Source organism: Rana temporaria, chromosome 4 (genome assembly GCF_905171775.1).
Source record: "Rana temporaria chromosome 4, aRanTem1.1, whole genome shotgun sequence".
NCBI classification, from domain to species: domain Eukaryota; kingdom Metazoa; phylum Chordata; class Amphibia; order Anura; family Ranidae; genus Rana; species Rana temporaria.
Genome location: NC_053492.1, coordinates 318011978 through 318032822, shown reverse-complemented (window position 1 = coordinate 318032822; position 20845 = coordinate 318011978). Strand labels below are relative to the sequence as shown.

General features: G+C 44.7%; 1 protein-coding gene across 1 annotated transcript in view; it reads left to right on the top strand.

The window, feature by feature from the left end:
* LYST (lysosomal trafficking regulator) overlaps window positions 1-20845 on the top strand; it is a 317564-nt gene that overhangs the window by 30700 nt on the left and 266019 nt on the right. Inside the window, exon 2 of the mRNA XM_040350648.1 lies at window positions 11096-11285. Coding sequence (XP_040206582.1) covers window positions 11103-11285 — 183 coding nt within the window. The 5' untranslated portion in view covers window positions 11096-11102. The remainder of the gene's footprint in view (window positions 1-11095; window positions 11286-20845) is intronic.

Here is a 20845-nt window from a genome sequence, read left to right as displayed (position 1 = left end):
CGCATAAGTTGCGTTTTTGTATCCCCGCAGGTTGAGTTTTCACTGATTTATGCATCCCCCCCCAGTGCTGCTTCTACCACGGCTTCTATACAGGATCAAAAGGGAACAGAAGCCGGTAATCCTAGTAGCTCCGGTATGACCCAGACGATCCTAGTATGCAGAGATTGTGAGGGTGACAGTAGGGGATCCATGGACCCTTCCTTCTTGTTCAAATCTACTTTCGTAGGGGTCGCTATTTCATCCTGCCTCGCAAACGCTGAATTTAGCGGTTTGGCTGTTAAGCCCACATTCTAAAATAATTAGGGGGCCTTCAGGGCCAGTAGTAACTACCCTGACTAATGCAGGACAACCGGCCTCTAGGACTATTTACTATAGGACCTGAAGGGTCTATGTTCCTGGGGGAAACCAAGGATGGCATCCTTTGGAAGTATGTCATAGGTAGAGTTCTTGCCTTCCTACAATTAGGAATGGAAATGACGCTAGCCTTGAGTTCTTTCTAGGCTCGGTTCTTGGCCTTGTCATTGTTTGGCAAGCAAGTGGCCTTTGGAAAACAATCTCTGAACCGGGCCTGTATACAAGGTGTAACGCGTATAAAATCCACCAGTTAGGTCACCCTTGTGACTAAGCACTAGTTTCAGTGCGAAACGTGTCAGAAGTCAGGTTTTATTTTCTTTTGCTGTGACTTGTAGTGCTGTCCTTTTTAATAAAAGGCTATGATTTGTTCAGAGTGCGATGTCCAGAGACACTTTGTTCCTGCTTTGCTAAGTGCATTGCCTGCACCTGAGTTGTCTGCAACGGAAGATATTCATCTGGGTTCCCACCTGGAGCGGCTATTCCCTTTCCCCTAGGTCACCCTTGTGCCCATAGGATTCCCTTATTCCCTTGTTTCTTCTGACAAGGAAATTGGTGTTCTTGATTGCGGCAGCCACCGAAAGAGTTTTCAGAGTTTGGCAGCTTTCTTTTGTAAAGAGCCATCCTTCATTTTTCATAACGATAAGGTGGTGTTGAGTCCTCACCCATCCCTTTTTTTTTTTTTTGCCTAAGGTATCTAATTTTACCTGAATAAAGATGTTTCCCTACCTTCCTTTTTTGCGGAAGGAAGGTTATTACATTCTCTCCTTGTAGTGGGAGCAGTTAAGGTCTATCTCAAGGGTTCAGATACAGAAAACTGAAGCACTGTTGGGCTGCCAGAAAGCCCTAGGAAAGGGCAGGCAGCGTTGGAATCAACTATTTGAAATGGATTTGTTAGGTTGTTCAGGCTTATGGTTGAAAAGAAGGGTTCAGCTTTTTCAAGTTAGAGTGCACTCTACCAGGGCAGTACTTCATGGGCAGTATATCACCAAGCCTCTATGACTCCGATTTTTCAAGGCCGCAACTTGGTTGTCGGTGCATACATTCACTAGATTCTATCAGGTGGATGTAAGACAGCAAAAGGATACTGCCTTTGGGCGCAGTGTACTGCAGGCAGCAGTTTAGGTCCTTGCGTCTGATGGCTACCTGCTTTTATTTATGTCTCCCTCCCCTAAGAAGGCATTGCTTTGGGACATCCCACATAGTAATTACTATGGCTGCTCTGTGTCCTGCGATGTACACTAAAGAAAATAGGATTTTTATAACAGCTTACCTTTTTAAAATCCTTTTCTTAGAGTACATCACGGGACACAGAGACAGAGGCCCTGCCCTCTTGTTGGGATACTTATTGCTTAACTACAAAAACTGAGGCACTCCCCGGACGGGAGGGGTTATATAGGGAGGGACTTCCTGTCTTTGATTGCACCAGTGTCCATCACCTGAAGGTGGCCTATAACCTACATAGTAATTAAGCTGTTAAATATAAAAATCCAATTTATTTTTATTTTTTATTTGTTTGTAGCTTGAAAGCAAAGCACAGCTAACCAATGGTTTTTATGCGGGTTAGCTCCGCTTTCCCATAGACTTCAATTATGTCTTGCGGTTTTGGTGTGCTGTCTGAAAGTACACCAAAACCGTGGGACATATTTGAAGTCTATGGGAAAGTGCAGAAAACCCTCACAAAAACTGTGTTGGCTACACTTTAGCAGAGCAGTGTGACGTATTAGGCCTCTTGCACATGATACTCCTGAGCTGTGTGTCCACTGTCATTGGACTGTTTAACCCGCCCTGTTTCCAAAGGTGGGGGGAGGGGAGAGTCTGAGTTATTTATTTGTTGTTGTCCATGTGTGATCAGTTTGTTGTTTGCCACTGTAAACTGTGTTGCGGCTGGTGATTGGGTGGGCTTATGCTGGTTCTGGACAGAGTAAGCATTGACGGCAGACTTAGTCCAGTTTGAAGACGAGGGTTCGTCAGACGGGCTGCTCCTGAACTCCCCCCCCCCCTCATAATTTCTTTTCTGCTCCTTAAATTCGAGTCTTCGGTGTCATCTTCTCTCAAGTCATTTAAATCAAATCTAAAAACTTTTTTTTTTCTTTAGACAAGCTTTCATGTAATTGTCCTTCTTAATTTGACCTTGTGTATTTCTTTATAAAGCGCTTTGAGACGCTACCTTTTAAAGGCACCATGTAAATTGAAGTTTATTAGTACAGTCATTGACAAATTCCGGGCGCCAGGTCGCCGTTGCGCTTAGAATTATCGACCTGGCGCCCATGGCAGCAGAGCTGGGGTATCCTGAGAGCGTCGCCGCGCAACCCCCCACACCCGCCATCGGGTCGTGCCGCTAGTTGAGGCCGCGGCTTTTGCGGCCTATGCATCGGCGGTATGGATAACTGTCATGTAGCCGATGATGCAAGCAGAGGCTGCGGGCGCTCCGCCTCCGGCCGCCTCTCGCCCCGGGGATTGGGGAATTTCTCTGAGGGGGCGGTGCCACGGGGAGTCACAGGAAAGGAGCTGGCCGGAGGCTGCACATGCTGTTCGCGCTCTGTGAGATCAAGGTTAAAGGTAAGAAGCAAAAAAGACAATACTTTTAAAAACCATAACTATATAGGATTTTTGCACTTATGGTTCACACTAGCAACACTGAGTTAGGGCACAGCACAGGCATATTGATATTGTTCACTTTGCAGCCACTGTGCCCATCAATTGTCACTACTGTGCCATGCCAAACGCAGCCACTGTGCCCATCAATTGTCACCACTCTGCCATGCCATCAAACGCAGCCACTGTGCCATCAATTGTCACCACTGTGCCATGCCAAACGCAACCACTGTGCCATCAATTGCAGTCACCACTGTGCCATCAATTGCAGTCACCACTGTGCCATCAATTGCAGTCACCACTGTGCCATCAATTGCAGTCACCACTGTGCCATCAATTGCAGTCACCACTGTGCCATCAATTGCAGTCACCGCTGTGCCATGCCATCAAATGCAGTCGCTGTGCCATGCCATCAAATGCAGCCACTGTGCCATGCCATCAAATGCAGCCGCTGTGCCATGCCATCAATTGTCGCCACTGTGCCAATTGTTGCCACTGTGCCCTTTAATTGTCGTGCTCACTGGTCCCCGCTGTGTTCTGCGAGCTGTGTGTTTCCCAGAACACAATGGGGGGGGGGGGGGGGGGTCTGACGTCCTGCCCGCAGTCTACCCGCAGACTGTGTGGCCGGAAGTGGGTGCAAAAAAACCTGGCTCCTAACTTTTTTAGCTGGCTCCTAGATCCCAAGCAAATTTGTCAAGCCCTGTATTGGTATGTGACTCCCCTGTAATTGACTGCTTTTCTACAAAAATTTGCCCTAAAAGGTTACGTGATCCTTTTCTTAAGTCACAACAACAATTTTAGACTGGGTTTTATTGGATATCTCTTTCCAGCCGTATGCAGATAAACCTCTCTTGATTGTTTATCAAAAACATCTAACCATTGCTCGATAAACTCAGTGGGCTTCTTTCCTTCCATACGCTCAGGAAATCACAGAATACACAGGTTGTTCCTGCGGAGTCTTTTTTTTTTTTCTTCTTTTTTTAAGGTCATCGATGCGATCAGCATGATGGGTAGTTTTCAAGCCCACTACTTTTAAGACGGGTGGATATAATAAATCAATGATTTAAAAAAAAAAAAAAAAAACTTTGGATTTTTTTTTTTTTTTTTTTTAATCAGATTTTCTTGATTTAAAGTGGAGTTTCCATCCCAATTTTTTTTTTTATTATTGTGCTCATTAGATTTTTTTTTTTTTTTACTCATCTGGAAATGCCTGTTGCTACTGTATGCGGTCCTGCGAAATCTGCCTTTGAAACCACCTAGGATTCTGACATCTCCCTCTAATGCTCCTGGGAAATGTGTGTCGTAATTTCCCAGGATGCAGTGCGCTGTCCAATTATCACTCCCCATCCAAGACTTCCAGGAAGTAAGTGCCTGTAGGCTTCACAATGCCCACAAGCAAAATGACAACGGTGTAGACATAGTTTTATAAATGATATTTTTTGAATATCTATGCGGATCGGCAGCGGATTGTGACCAGATTTATATTATAAAAACGCATGATGAAAGGACATACATTTAAAAAATGCTAATTGTGGTTGAATAAAATGCTTTTGGAGTATAAAATCTATTTAAGATGCATTAATAATTTAGTTTGTTCAGCATTAAATGGAGCTTATTTATGTAGCATGAGGCTGCATATTCTGCAATATTTACATTTTTGGTAAACTCATTCGATAAACACAATTTCACAGTACCCATGAGATAAAGTTCAGGAATATTCCTTTATCCCTTTTTGTTTTGCAAATCTATGTACACTACAAACTGTATGAGTGAATCTGTTATGATATCGCTGTTTTACTAACCTGACAGCTTATTATTTTTTTTTGTAAAATTCTTTTTATTGATTTTGACAGTTTATATAACACAAAAAAAAAAACAACAACATAAAATAAAAAGGCAGCCGCCCCAGCACAACACTGGGCCGGTGAAAGGCCAACATGGCCTACTTACACACCCCGCTACTAAGTTAACATAACACCCTAGCCCCCCACCCTTTTTGCTCAGCTCCCACTCTCCCTCCCATGAGACCACCGGAAGTTTGTCAGGTGTTCCGCCTCCCATTCCTCTCCAGGATTCAATCACGTCACCCCACATCACCCGATTTTACCCAGTATCTGAAATGTTGAAGTTTATGAGGCGACCCATATCTGCCATCAGGCCTTAACCAACAGTCAGGTCAGAGTTATACCAAGCCTGCCACACCTTGTCAAATTTTTTCCCACAACCCCTGGAAAGGTAAGTCGCCTTATAATATGGCATCATTGAATTGACCAGGCCCTTCCAAAAGCGCAATTCAGGTGCCTCCGGTTTGCGCCATTTTAACAGGATGGCTTTCCTTCCATAAAATAAAAGGATGTTTAGCAGTGTCCGATGAGCCCTGGATGGCACCACCTCCTCCACTAATCCCAGTAAACATACTGTAATCGTCACCGGAACAGGGGTCAACAAAACTGCCGAGATACAAGAGGTGACCTCCGACCAAAACTGCTTGATCCGAGGGCAGCTCCAAAACACATGCTCCGCCGCTGCAGGAGCAAAGGTGCACCTCCAGCACTCAGCCGGCACCGATGGGTAAATAGTCGCCAGCCTGGCTGGCGTATAGTAGATCCTATGCAGAAACTTAAAGTGGATTAATCTGTCTCTGGCTGCCACCAGATGCTGGAATGGATGTGTCCACATTTCATCCCAGTCCTCCCCCTGGATATCGGGCACCTCACTCACCCACTTGTCCCTGCACCTAACGACCGCCCCTGGACTGGTGGCGAACAACTTCTTATATGAAACCGACAGAGTCTTGGGAAGATCCTCTGTGGAGAGCATCTCCTCCAATCTCGATGGAACCGACTCTATGGCCAATACTTTAAATTGAGATTTGAACGCATGACGCAATTGAAAATATCGAAACAGCTGATTATTTGGCAGATCATGCCTAGCTTTAAGTTGGTCGAAGGTAAGCAACTCTCCATCCATCGTGACATCTTTGAGTGTCTTGATACCCCTCGTCGCCCAGCCCATAGGATCGTCGAAAGAATAGAAGTGCGATAATTTAGGGTTCATCCATAGTGGAGTGGATGGAGACAAACCCCTATAACTGGGGTTTGCTAGAGCGACCGCAGCCTCCCATGCCTTAATCGAGGCCCGCATAGAAACCGTAAGTGGAAGATCCATCTTTACTCCCCTATGAATGGCGAACCGCAGAGTTTCGTACGAACCCAAGTGCGCCGCTTCCAACACCGTGGCCGAATCCCCCTCGTCCGATGTTAACCACCGATGAACAAACACCATCTGTCCTGCCAAATAGTATTTTTTCCAGTCTGGCAAAGCTAGCCCCCCCTCTCCCCAGGGTTCCTGTAGAGTCTTCAAACCTATTCTGGGCTGCTTGGGTGCCCACAAAAATGTGCTTGTGAGCCCATCAAGCTTCTTAAAAAAGGATTTGGGGATCCAGATGGGAGCATTCCTTAAAAAGTACAATATGACTGGGAGAATTTTCATTTTAAGCAAATTAATTCGACCTATGAGTGATAAAGGGAGTCTCTGCCAGGCCTGTATCTTTTGTTTAAAGAAAAGCAGGAGCGGGGCCAGATTCAGGGGCATATAGTCCTCTACCCTTGCCGTAATCTTGACCCCGAGATACGTGAGCTGTGTAACCCACTGCAACGGTAAGGCCGGGTCCGCAACGTCCCTGGCCCCAGCGTCCAGCGGCAAGATGGACGATTTGGTCCAATTCACTTTCAACCCGGAAAATTGCGAAAACGTATTTAAAATGCACAGCGCTGCCTCCAGTGATACCTTGGGATCTTGCAAAAATAGCAACATGTCATCCGCATATAATGCCAGACACTCATCTATGGACCCCACCCTGAGCGCCTTCACCTCCCCAGCCGCTCTCAATGCAATTGCAATAGGCTCCATCATGAGTGCAAATAAAAAGGGCGATAGAGGACAGCCCTGCCGAGTCCCCCTACCTATGTGGAAAAATGAAGAAGTATGAGGTCCTATACGAACCGCCGTTCTGGGGTTGCTGTAGAGCATCAAGATCCGACAGCTTATTATTTTAAATGGGAAACCTTAATTTGGTTTGTAAATATTAAAGATTCTAACTGCCAGCAAGAATAGGTCCTTACATTTAACTATTTCCCGCCCGGCCACTGTACTTATACGGCCGGGTGGGCACTTCCTCCTTCTCAGTGGACTTCAGGAACATCCCTCAAAAGGGGGATCATGCGCGTGTGTGCCCGCGCAGCCCCGATGCGCTTGTGTCACCCGGACACGGCACATCTCCGATCTCCAGGAGGGCTCTGTGATTGGTTCTCCTGATCACAGCTGTCATATGATGTAAATGGAGAGCCAGTTGCTAGGCGATCGACTCTCCTTGCACAATAGTTTTCAGTGAAGAGATGAGAGCGGATCTCTGCATCCGGCCAGTGATCAGTGAGTATGAGCTGTTTTTTTTACAGCTTTTTACACACTGATCACTGGCTCAGTGTCCCCACACATGTCCCAAAATGTAAACGCACAAAGTCCCCAAAATAGTGTCCCCAAAACACCTGTCCCACACATGTAACAGTAAAATCCTATGTCCCAATGATCATCTGCACACGTGTTCGTGATCGCACAACCCAATTATTATATTCTTAATGGGATTTGTTTTACCAAAGACATGTAGCAGAATACATTTTGGCTTAAATTTATGACAAAATTAGATTTTATTGGATTTCTTTTAAAATAGAAGAAAATATTGTGTTTTCCCCCCAAATTTCCACTATATTTTTTTTTCGCTTTATATTGCAAAAACTAAAAAACAGTCGAATAAATGCCACCAAAAGAAAGCTCTGTTTGTGTAAATAAAATTATAAAAATTTAATTTGTGTACAGCCTAGCATGACCGTGCAATTGTCATTGAAAGTGAAAGAATGCTGAAAATTGGTCTGGGAAGGAAGGGGGCAAAAGTGCCCAGTATTTAAGTAGTTAAAGAGCACCTATCATTTCAGATCTATAATGACAGGCATCCATTCACCTGCTGCCGCCACTTCCCTCACCTTGTTGTCACTACAGCATCACCAGCCATCCCATTAAAGTGAATTGGACAGTCGTGAGTCAACAGCAGGTCAGAGGAGGGATCTGCTGCGGGACAGAAATGATAGTAGCGCTTTAAAAATTATGATTTAACTCAAACCTTTTTACTAGTGATTTTTAAATCCTGATTTAAATCAAATCTACCCCAAATTTAATTGAAGTGTGTTTTGTTTTTTTCCTACAAAAAAAAAAATTGCTTTAGAAAGATGACTGCACGAATACAGTGTGACATAAAATATTGAAACAATCTCCATTTTATTCTCTAGGGCCTCTGCTAAAAAATGTGTGTATATATATATATATATATATATTTTTTTCTAAGTAGTTTTCTAGCAAAAACTACAGATTTTAACTTTGTAAGCAACAAGTGTCAAAAAGGTTTTAGTGTTTTATGTTGTTAAAGCGGTAGTTCACCCCCCCCGACACGATTTTACCATCGAGACAGGCATTGTAGCGCGAGCTACAGTATGCCTATCCCGATTTTTTTTAACCCCGGACTCACCTTGTAATCGGAGATCGTATTTTTCGGCTCCCGCGGGGAATGGGCGTGCCTATGGAGAGGGAGGATGATTGACGGCCGGCCCTGGCACGTCACTCTCCCCGAAGACAGCCGGAGTAGGTCTCGGCTCTTCACGGCGCCTGCGCACAGGCTATGCGCACGCGTCGTGAAGACCAAGCCTATTTCGGCTATTTCCGGAGAAGCGTGACGCGCCAGAGCCGGCCGTCAATCATCCTCCGTCTCCATAGGCACGCCCATTCCCCGGTATCTTCGATCTACGCGTACAAGGTGAGTACGGGGGTAAAAAATTCGGGACAGGCATACTGTAGCTCGCGCTACAATGCCTGATTTTATGGTAAAATAAATTTTTTTTTTTTTTTTCGTCGATAGGGGGAACCCCCGCTTTAAACTGACCTTTTACAGACGCTCATTCCATTGATCTAAAACAGTGGTCTCCAAACAGCGGCCCTTTGCTTGCTTTTATCTGGCCCTTGGGGCACTATTTAATCCACTGATACCACATTGGGACATAGTTTCTCCTACTGACACCAACAAAGGGGCCCAATGACACCAACGATGGTACATAATTCTTCACAATGACACCAAAAACGGGGCACAGTTTTTCGCAATGGGACCCAATGACGGGGGACAATTACTCACACTGAAGCAATAGGGCATTCATTTTTCCCACTGATGTCGAGACCTTTTCGACTCCAGACCACTGTCCGGCCCTCGTAAACTCTGAAGGAAAGTAAACTGGCCCTTTGCTTAGAAAGTTTGGACACCCCTGATCTAAAAGAACCAAAAGATAATATTTTTGTTCTCTTTATTGCTGTTGATAAACATTTGCTGGCTGAGTTTTCTTTTCTTTTGACAGTGCTGCTTGGCTCTGCACTTGATTAACATGAATCGGGGAAATGCTGGGGGGGGGGGGGGGGGGGGGGCGGGGGTTGTATTGCGTTTTTTTTTTTTTTTTTTACACAATTAATCGTACAGCTCTAGTATTTATGTGTGTATATTTGTATGTGTATAAGATTCCCCCACTGACAGTTGAAATGTGTAACAAATTATTGGTTGTTAAGGAGCGGGGCCGCTGCGTCCTTAAAGTGAAGGTTCACCCTCCAAAAAAATTCTGACATCACACGGAGTCGCGCCATCCTACCAACAGAATGCCGGTGTTTTTTTTTTTTTTTTCTCATCACATACCTCTTAATCCCGATTTTTTCACCTCACGGCAATCCCGCGGGAGTGGGCGTTCCCAAGCACTGCCTGTGATTGACAGGCTTCCGAACGGCGCATACTGCGCGTCACGGGTTGCCGAAAAAACCCGAACGTCGGTGCGGCTCTATACGGCGCCTGCGCACCGACGTTCGGGTTCTGTCGGCAACCTGTGACGCGCAGTATACCTCCACTTTAACAACCAATGACTCAATTAGATGTCAGTGGGGTTTCTCTGTTGACAGCTGAAGTGTAAACTAAAATCCCAGCAATTGGAGCTGTGAAAAAAACAGCAGTTTGGCAATGTTTATCAACAACATTGCTCAGGTGAAAGATAAACATTGTTTCTTTTTGTATCCTACAGCTTTTCTTCATCTACAGATCAAGGGGATGAACTTTGGTCTGCAGATTTTTTTTATGGTTCCTCTATTTAACCCTTCTTTTACCCTCATCAACCCTAATTAATTCCTTATTCTCTTCCATTTAATTATTATTTTCCTGCTGATTTTCTTTTTTTTTTTTTTAATAAACTATTCAAACTTTTTTTTTTTTTTCTTGATATTTTTAGACAAACAAAACTAAATGTCCCTTGTGGTCAGACCAGAGCAGCACTATGTCCCCAATAATTCTACACAACCAAAAAGAAAACAATTTTCCTAAGGGAATTTAGAGAGTGGAGCTTGATTTAAAATAGTACAGCAAATGTATAAAAATCCCAAATTTTTTAGATTTACATAAAAAAAGGTACATATTCACATTCATTGTGTAAAAGTAAGGTCACTGTTTCACCATTGTACATTCAGGATGCCACCATAATAAATTAATCAATATTCATTTGCAGACACTATAATCTCTATGCATTTCATGGGGCAGCGCCCACTTCATCAGGAGACAGTTGCAGTTGGTTTGTGCAGCTATAGAAAAACCATGTAAATCTGTAAATTAAAAATGTGTTTTACAATTGGCGGAGAACATAAAGGAATTAGGTTAGGCGGTACATACAGTTTCAGTGGATCGAGTCCAAAAAGTGTATCATTTTTTGCTGTACCCTTTTGGCAAGTAAACGATTTTGGTCTTGACAAACATTTACAGATTGACATGGTTTTTCCATAGATGCACATACAAACCAACTGCAACGGTCTCCTAATGAAGTGGGCGATGCCATGAAATGCATAGAGATTAGTGTCTGCAAATGAATATTGATTCATTTATCATGGTGGCATCCTTAATGTACAATGGTGAAACGATGACCTTACTTTTAAACAAAGAATGTGGAGGAAAAAAAAAATGAGAATAAAAAAAGTGCAAGGGAATGCTAGCCTCAAATTAAAAAAAAATTCTTTCTTATTCCAGCTTCAACATGAGCAGCAACTGTAATTCTGTAGCTCGGGAATTTTTGTCTGATGTCAACAAACTATGCAGTGAAGGAGGAGAAAGCAAGGATGATGAAGAGGAAGAAAGCCACATGGCAGTTCTTGGAGAATATCTGTTGTATGGACGTGGACTTGTACTCCTTACAATGCTCAATGACAGTGTTGATCAGGTAACTGTTAAATAATCAAGTGTGTAAATGTTTTCCAATACAGTTAGGGCACCTGTTGCCCTGGTTACACAGTACTTGGTGAATGATGAACGGAGTAGAGTAAGCTACAGCAAGTCAGTGGTAGAATTCTGTTGCAGGCAGATTACGGATAGTTTTACAGAAAAAATATATACTGTACCCTTATATCGGTTTTAGTGTGACGTAGATTTATAAGGAACTGTTCACTAAATTGCACTGTAAAAATTCTAAGGACAGGCGTAATAAACATGTCAGATGCATCATACCTGCATGTCGGACTGCTTGGTTACTCTTCGGATGACTTGGTATGCATGTTGTCTTCTCTGTTAAAGTGGTTGTAAGTCCTTTTGAACTACTACTACCTATAGGTAAGCCTAGAATAAGGCTTACCTATAGGTAGTGGAAATATCTCCTAAACGTGCGCCGTTTAGGTGATATTTCACTTGTAGTCCGCCGAAAACCCCCATGGCGCGTGCGCGGGTAAGAAACAAAACTAAGTGCTGTTTTTTCCCCAGCCTGTGCCGTGAATTGCGGCTCTTGTGTGCATGCGCGGGAGTGACGTCACGCAGCTCTGGCGACTCGCATCGCCAGAGTCCGCGGCCCAGAAAGAAGAGAAGACAGATGCTTCCTACGGCTGGGACATCGCTGGATTCTTTTGCACGTAAGTGTCACATAATGGGCTAATATGCGATGCATACTAGCCCATTATGCTTTACATTTTCAGGCTGTTCATGGGGCAAAAGAGGAAGTAAAACCCATCAGGGTTTACTTCCTCTTTAAGATTCTCAGGAATGCATCCTATTTTTGGCTGATAGTAAGGCAGCAGGGTTCTTAAATCAAAGCTAACATGGGAGACTTTGTATATCTCTTTCATCAAAAAGCCTCTTTTACAATTCTGAGGATATTGGACAATGGGCACATGTGGTTTGTATAGGAGTATCTTGTGCTAGGGGAGAGAGGGTTGTTATAGCTAGATTCAGGGGGATGGACAAGTTAAAAACAAAAATGGGGTAGATTGGTGAATGATTATTAGATACTGCTGGAGAAAAAAATGGAAGATTAGTAATACAGATAAAACTGCAAAACAAAACATAAAATGAGAAACACTAACATTTGGCTGGTGTTGTATAGCCTTGGTTTAACTCTTCATTTGATTGGGCTTATAAACTAGTTCCGAACAGTTATTTACACAGGGATGTCACTCTCCTCTGTCAATTCCTTCCCCCACACCTCTGCCACTACTCTTGGTGGCAGTTCATTTTGACAGCTGGAACTTTATCTGTTCTAAAGCTTAATTGAGAAATACAGTGCAACATTAATGTTGCATTGTGTAAGCCCTCTTGCGCTGCTTATGCAGACCTTTTGTTTACTTCTCTGCCGCTCTGTTCTCCCTGCAGGAGCGAAGTGAAATATTTGCTACAATAAGGTGTAGAAGAGCATGTGCCTCTCTCCCCTGTAACTCGAAATGTAACACTTAGTGGCCACTAATCACCAGGCACATCAAATGGGTGTTAGCTGAGACAATCCTTGGCCTATGAAGACTCTTACTGAACCAACTTGGAGCTTACACAAGACTTGCCTTGCTCCACTGCAGGGGTTGAAGCAAGTAGGAGGGGTAAGAGTAGATGGTGAGTTTAATAATTTTATACGGTTTCACACAAATATCTAATGTGTAGGCTGGTCTGTTAGTTTAGAAATTGAGTAGAAACTCAATAGTTTTTAAAACTATTCATTGCAAGGATCAATGAATGCTTCATAAATAGACTCAAGAATCAATGTCGGAAACCTTTGGTGTCAACTGAACAAAATTTCATTGGATGTTTTCTAATAGGACAATTCCTTTTATCATGTGCTCCATCTAGTGGACAAAATGTAGAATGTTTTCTCATTGAGGTATTTTGGAAAACTACTGCATTTTCTCCCCTAAATGGAGCTGATGTTGCAGGAATTCATCTATCTGAAAACAGTGTCATTTTGTTTAGCTTGAATGAATGTTTTATAAATGGCCAACGTTTAACCACTTCCCGCACGGTCAATAGCAGATTGATATTCGGGAAGTGGTTGTGTTATCCTGTCATATGACGTCCAGCAAAAAAACAGCCGATGCACGCCCGGGGGGTGCGCAGATCGCGGCGATCGGTGGTGCGGTGTGTCAGTCTGACACACTGCTACACCGATCTCGGTAAAGACCCTCCGTCGGAGGCTCTTTACCACGTGATCAGCCGTGTCCAATCGTGGCTGATCACTATGTAAACAGGAGGACCCATTGATCGGCTTTTCCTCACTCGCGTCTGACAGACGCGAGTAGAGGAGAGCTGATCGATGGCTCTCCTGACAGCAGGGGTTTGCGCTTATTGTTAGCACAGCCCCCCGCGTATGCCTACACTGGACCACCAGGGAAGCCGCTAGGACCACCCAGGAAGGGGGCAACATGTGGATGGCCAGGTATGTAACCCATGGCCATCCACATATTAAAAAATAAGCACAATGGATGCCAATCAGTGCCCACAAATGGCAACATTATGGACAAAAAATGTGATGCCCAGCAATGCCACCCATCAATATCATCAGTGCCACCCATCGGTGTTCATCAGTGCCCACCTATCAGTGCCTCCTATGAGCGCCCATCAGCAGTACCCATCAGTGACACCTCATCGGTGCCGCCATATCAGTGCCCGTCATTGAAGAGGAAAACTTACTTATTAACAAAAAAATAACAGAAACAAAGAAAAACTTAATTTTTTTTTCCGAAAATTTCTGTCTTTTTTTTTTTTTTTGCACAACATTTTTTGATCGCAAAGAAGATCAAATGCCACCAAAAGAAAGCTCTATTTGTGGGAACAAAATTATAAAATAGTTGTTTGGGTACAGCGTCACATGACCACACAATTGTCATTCAAATTGCGACACCACTGAAAGCTGAAAATTGGCTTGAACAGGAAGGTGCGTAAGTGCCTGGTATTGAAGTGGTTAACATAAGGTGCATATATGATGTGGGAGCCAAACAGAATTATTGATGTTCCTAGTCAAAAGCGCAGCAGAAGCTGTTTTTTTCAGTTTGGTCTTATTAAGACTTGGGTGGGAGCTTGAGCTGGTAAGCCATGTAAAAAGGATTTGTTAAAGCAAAATGGGTAATGATAGCTAGGAAAATGGGGTTAGAAAATATTCATGTGTATTGAGAAAATAGGGCTAAAGGTTGAACTCCATATCTGGTTAGTTGTTCCAGCTCAAAACAAGAGGGTTAGTACTACAGCTAGGCAACTAAGGTTTTCTTAGAGGGATCACTAATGGGTAACATGACATGTTCACTTGAAACAGATGGCTGAGTAAGGCTCCCTCTAATTTCTAATCTGGAAATCTATATAATACAGTAACTAACAAACAAGTAGAACAGTGGTTCTCAACCCTCTAGTGCCGTGACCCCTTGATAAAATTTCCCAAGCTGTGGGGACCCCTAACAGTAAAATTATTTCATAGAGTGGGTTTTCGGCACCCAAGGCAAGACAAGTAATTTGTGCCCCTAACCCATGGACATTTAGCCCTCCCTGAGTCCCTTCCACTCATACGGTATTAAATCCCATTCTACATTTTAGGATCTACCACTTTTTCACTTTGTTCTCCTTTCTTTCCCTTTTATCTCTCTATCCTAATTTCTATTTTGTTTCCCATCACTCTCTCTAGCCGTCTTTCTTGTTGTTTAATGGCAACTATAATCACAAGTAGTGTTACTCACTGTGTCTAAGACTTTGTGGTGTCTCGCAGCAGTGACACCTATGCCGAAATCAGGAGATAGGGTCTCCTCCAGCCCCTCCAACTTCATACTTTACCAGTCAGCTGACCTCTAGTCTCTGCCCACCCAGCCATGCCATGAACTGAGTGGGTGGCTGTGAAGAGGCTTAATGGGCGGCCTAGGCTAGGAGAGCAGTGCGGGCTTCAGGAACAGCCCAGGATTCGGTGACCCCTGGCATTTCGTCATTTGACCCCCAGGTTGAGAACTACTGAAGTAGAACAAACGTGTAATGTAAAAATGACTTCAAGGTAAAGTATGTAATAAAAAAAAATACATTATGTTCTCTTTTAATTTAAAAATATATCTTCAACACCAAAGTCTGTTTTTAGCCGCTGTGTACAGGAATGATAAAAAATATTCGCCAGCACACCATGGATCGCAGATAGCGTCCAATTTTTGTTTTTAATACAAAAAAAGGCATTACAAAAAGTGTGAATATTTTTTACCCGTTTGATGGTTCCAGTGCCCAGCTAGTGATCGTTTCAGCACCCACCTTCTTTCCAAGAGCTATTTTCAAAGTCCAGGACCGTGTGCGATTGGAATATTGACTAGAGTGTACATGAATGATTCTTTGCCAGAGTTAAAATGTCCCCAAAGGATCTCTTGTTTCAGTGGATTTTTTTTTTATCAAAAAAAAAAAAGCAAAGGTGCATCTATAGAAACACACAATACCAATGACTACTTGGATAAAAAAATAAAAAAAAATATGTATTCAGCCATTTTGTCATTCCATTACTTTTTAGGAATTTGGGAGAAATAGTTCCCAGCCTCCTGCCTGTTGTCGGCATACTCCTCTCGCGGAAAGGCGCTTTGTTCCATGTAGGAGCCATGTCGGTGTCACCTGCTAGATGTACTGTAGAGTATTCTCAAGGGTGCCTCTGTTGTCAGCACGTGACAGATCTCAATCCTTCCCTGTACACTGAATTGGTTTCTTTTTGTGTTTTTTTTTTTTTTTGATCTACAAGGCTTTTCTTCTCATACCCTTGGCCTGTTTTTTGTGATTTTTCAAGACAAGTGTTTTTGTTTTTGTTTTGTTTTGTTTTGTTTGTTTGCTTATTTTTCTTTAACCACTTTTCATCCAGACCAATTCTGGCACTTTGCGTCTACATGTAAAAATCTTTTTTTTTTTTTTTTTTTCTAGACTCCGAACCCCTAAATATTATTATATTTTTATTTTTTAGCAGAAACGCTAGGGAATAAAATGGCAGTCGTTACAACTTTGTCACATGGTATTTGTGCAGTGATTTTTTTTTTTTCAAACTTTTTTTTCTTTGGGGAATTCCTGAAATACATTTTTTTTGTATAATGTGTAAGATGTTACGCCAAGTAAATGGATACCTTGCCTGTCACGCTTTAAAATTCTGCACGGTCGTGGAATGGCGCCAAATTTGCTACTTAACCCCTAAACGGGTAACCTGCCTGTAAACATTTTTAGAGGAGGTCTTGGGCTAGAATTGTTGCTTTTGCTCTAGCATATGCGTCATTACCTCATGTGTGATATTTTTATTTATTTTTTATTTTCTTTTTCATACATCATGGGACACAGTCAGGCTAATATTCATTACCTGTTGGGTTATGCTTCATCATTGGGTGAATGGACACTGGTAGACCAAAGTCTTTAGACAGGAAGTGATCTCCTATATAACCCCTCCCATCCTGGAAGCACATCAGTTTTTTACCAGTGTCTGTCTTACCAAAAGCACCCAAGAAAGGGCAGGCAGCTTCCATTGCCAATTGGTCATTCCGGCCTACGGTCTGAAACCTAAAGCTCCTCCCTTTAGGGTAAGAGCTCATTCTACCAGGGGTGTAGGAACCTCCTGGGCTTTTCTCTGTGGCTCATATTTGTAAGGCTGCTACCTGGTCTGGTCTTTAGTGCATACGGTCACAACATTTTATCAAGTGGATGTTCGAGCAACCGAGGATTCGGCTTTTGCGCCACAGTGTTCTGCGGGCTGCCATAGAAAAACTGATGGCTATTGTTTAGCAGGGTTTCTCCCTCCCCTCAAGGCTTTTGCTCTGGGACGTCCCAGCAGGTAATGAATGTTAGCCTGACTGTGTCCCATGATTCATGAAAAAGAAAATAGGATTTTTTTTCATCATACTTATCTGTAAAATCCTTTTCTCTTATCGTCCATGGATGGACACAGCCTTCTCAAGTCTTGACCAGTGGGTTATGTTCCTGTTCACAGGAGAGGACTTGGCAGAAACATGTTAGATATTTAAATACATGTTCCTTTAACAGAGTTGAACAGCCTCCCTCCAGACATAACCCTCCTCCCTGCAGCATGCCTAGCAAAGGAGGACTACGTATGGCTCCCTTATGGGCCCAGCGCCCTGAGGAAATTTGTATTTTATTTTCTTTGTTGAGAATCTTCTATTAACTGTCAGCTGAGACAGGCTGGATATATAGATCCTTGTAGTCTCCTTAGTCCGGCCAGCGAGCCTGAGCACACCATTGCTGAAGTGGCTGGGTCTGCCATGACTTACCCCATGACTCCTGGGGTGGCCGGTGAGCTTTGCTCCGAGGTACACATATGACTGGGCTGTGGTGTTGTCTCGCTCACAGTGGACCGGGCCGACTGCTACGCCTACGCGGTTGTATGCCTGTCAGGAATGCGTCAGCGCGTCCTCACATGGACGGGTAAGTACAGTCCTTTTCGCCTCGGCTGGTCGGCACGGCTGATCATTTCTGGGGTTGGGGGTCCTCCTATCCTCCCTTCCCTGCTCTGTCATGTTTCCCTACTGCAATGCAATTGCTGCTGTGGGAGAGAGCTCCTTTTCCCACCTGGGCACTGTGGGGTGTCTAAGCCTGCTTTTTTTTTTTTTTGTGGGGGTGTTTTCTGCCACAATAAGGCCCCAGTAGGCCTTCTCATCCACGTTATGGCGTTTCGCCGCCATTTTTTTTTTAAGTCTACTGGTTTGCATTAGAAATCCCATTGGCGGCCATTTTGTTGTGGCCATGCTATGGCACAGTTGGCTATTGCAGTCGGCCATTTTACTGTGGTCATGCCTTGCTCTCTCTAAGTCTTCCAGCGGCCATCTTGTATGTGGTTTGGCCTCTAGTGCTGGCTTCTACAGCGCACAGCACAGATCTTCTCACAGTGATTTACCTCTAATGCTTTTCCTCTCACACACGCTGTGTACTGAGGGCGGGCAGTGGCACTGAACAGTCTCCTCCTGTGGTTTGTGAGTCCCCTGGGTAACCCCCGGTCAGCGCAGCAGGAGGGTGGGTTTTATTCGGGTCTAAATAGGTCCCTGAGAGCTGTCTGGATGGAGTCAGTATCTGGTTCTTCTTCCCCAAACATGCCATAGGTGGCAGCTGGTGCTCCTGCATCTGCGGTTCACATAGACACTTTGTCGGCAGTCCTGGAAACATTTGTTGCCAGGGTGGAAGCTTAAGGGGGGTAAAAACCGCCCCTCCCCCCGCCATCCCCTGGGGATTGTTCTGACTCAGACCAGGACCTGGCTGCGGCTCAGGGTCCTGGTTCTGTGTTATCTGAAGATATGGACCAGGACCTTCCCTGTGAGGAAGACTCCTCACTGGGGCCAGTGCATGACAGGGCACTTGTCAGTGCACTTATCAGTGCTGTGAGGCACTCCCTTAAGCTGCATAGTGCAGCTGAGGCGTCCTCTGAGGCCTCAGTCTTTTTTGGGTCCCACAAATCAGACCGTTCTGTGAAGGTTTTTCCTTATGTGCCCTTCTTTGACAAGTAAATTGATAGGGAATGGGAGAAGCCGCAGAAGCCTTTTGTAGCTCCTCAGCGCCTGGAGGTTTGGTACCCCTTTGAGGAGAGCCTCTTGAAAAAATGGGCTTCTCCTTTGGTAGTGGACCCCCCAGTTGCCCGGTTAAATAAGGTAACCACTCTCCTATAGAAGGAGAATTAGACTGGCTGACCAGTTGGTACAGGGCCTTGTATATGTCTGTGATGCTACACTGGATGCAGCACCCTTGATATCAAGAGCCTCTATTTTGGCGGTGGTTCTGCGCCACCTGATTTGGCTGAAATGCTCGTCTGCTGACCAAGCATCCAAGAAAACCCTGGCTGATTTACCCTTCAAGGGTGGGAGTCTTTTTGGTACCTCGCTGTATGACATTATCAAGGATGTCACTGGGGGTAAGATCACTCTCCTTCAGTCCACCAAAGGAAAGTTGCTGCGCCATAAGCCGGGTCCTTCATTCCCCACTCAGAAGCGGTATTTTTGTCTGTCAGGGCCTGCAGGTAAACACTCCCAGGCCGACAAGGACTCAGCGGAGGGACAGAAACGTCCCTGGGTGCGTAAGCTGAACATGTCGGCACCCAAACCCGCTAATGCATGAAGCCTTGCCCCTGCCCGACTCATGGGTGGGGGGACGGCATTTGCAGGTTCACACTCCGACCAGTGGGTCTGCGAGGTGGTCTCTTCGGGGGAGTTTTTTTCCTATCCACCAAACAGATTCTTTCTCTCAAGTCTCCCTCTCCTTCCGGCTCGTCAGTCTGTCCTGCTAGGGACAGTGCAGGACTTGCTAAGTTGCGGGGTATTTTTGCCCGTTCCGCTGGATGAGAGGTTTTAGGGTTTTTATTTGAATCTGTTTGTGGTCCCGAAGAAGGACGGGGTCCGTCCAATCTTGGACCTCAAAGCCCTGAATGCCTTTTGTGAGAGTGAGGAAGTTCCGCATGGAATCTATACGCTCGGTGGTAGCTGCGCTCCATCTGGGGGACTTTCGGGGGAGGTTTATGCGCTTTGCAATCGGGGAAGACCACTATCGGTTTGTGGCCCTTACCTTTGGCCTAGCGTCAGCACCAGGAGTTTTCACCAAGGTGCTTGCACCGATTCTAGCTTTGCTGAGACAGCGAGGCATCGATATCGTGGGCTACTTAGACAATCTTCTTCTGAGAGCAGCTTCTGGCTCAGAATTAGGAGGATGTGTCTATAGCCAGCCAGACCCGAAGATTTTGGGTGGGTGTTAAACATTCAGAAGTCGGTCCTGGTACCGACTCAGCGTTTGGAGTACCTAGGGTTGATTCTGGACTCCTCGGAAGCGAAAGTCTTTCTTCCTCTTGACAAATTGCAGACTCTTCAGTCTGCAGTGAAGGTGTTGGCATCCCGCAAATGGACGTCCCTCCGTTTTTGCATGCGAGTCCTGTGCCTGATGGTAGCCTCCTTCGAGGCGGTACCGTATGCCCAGTTCCACACTCCTGTATTGCAGAGGGAGATCCTGTCCAAGTGGAACAAAATCTCCATTCTGTCTGGATCGACCGATTTCAGGTAAGTCACCTAGTCAGAGCCTCTCTGAATTGGTGGCTGAGATCCCCGGTTCTTCGGTCTGGGAAGTCGTTTCTTCCCTTCCAGTGGACGGTGATTACGACGAACGCCAGCCTCCCGGATTGGGGCGGTGTCTGGGGGGCCCAGGGTCGCTGGACTCTAGAGGAATCCCGTCTGCCGATTAATGTCTGAGGACAAGAGGGCACTCTACGTCTAGAGGAAAAGAGATTTCATCTTCAAATACAAAAAGTTTTCTTCACAGTAAGAGCTGTGAAAATGTGGAAGACTCCCTCCAGAGGTGGTTCTGGCCAGCTCAGTAGATTGCTTTAAGAAAGCTCTGGATACTTTCCTAAATGTAGAGAATATAACTGAGTACTAAGATTTGTAGGTAAAGTTGATCCAGGGTAAATCCGATTGCCTCTCGGGGGATCAGGAAGGAATTTTTTTCCCCTGCTGTAGCAAATTGGATCATGCTCTGCTGGTTTTTTTTTGCCTTCCTCTGGATCCT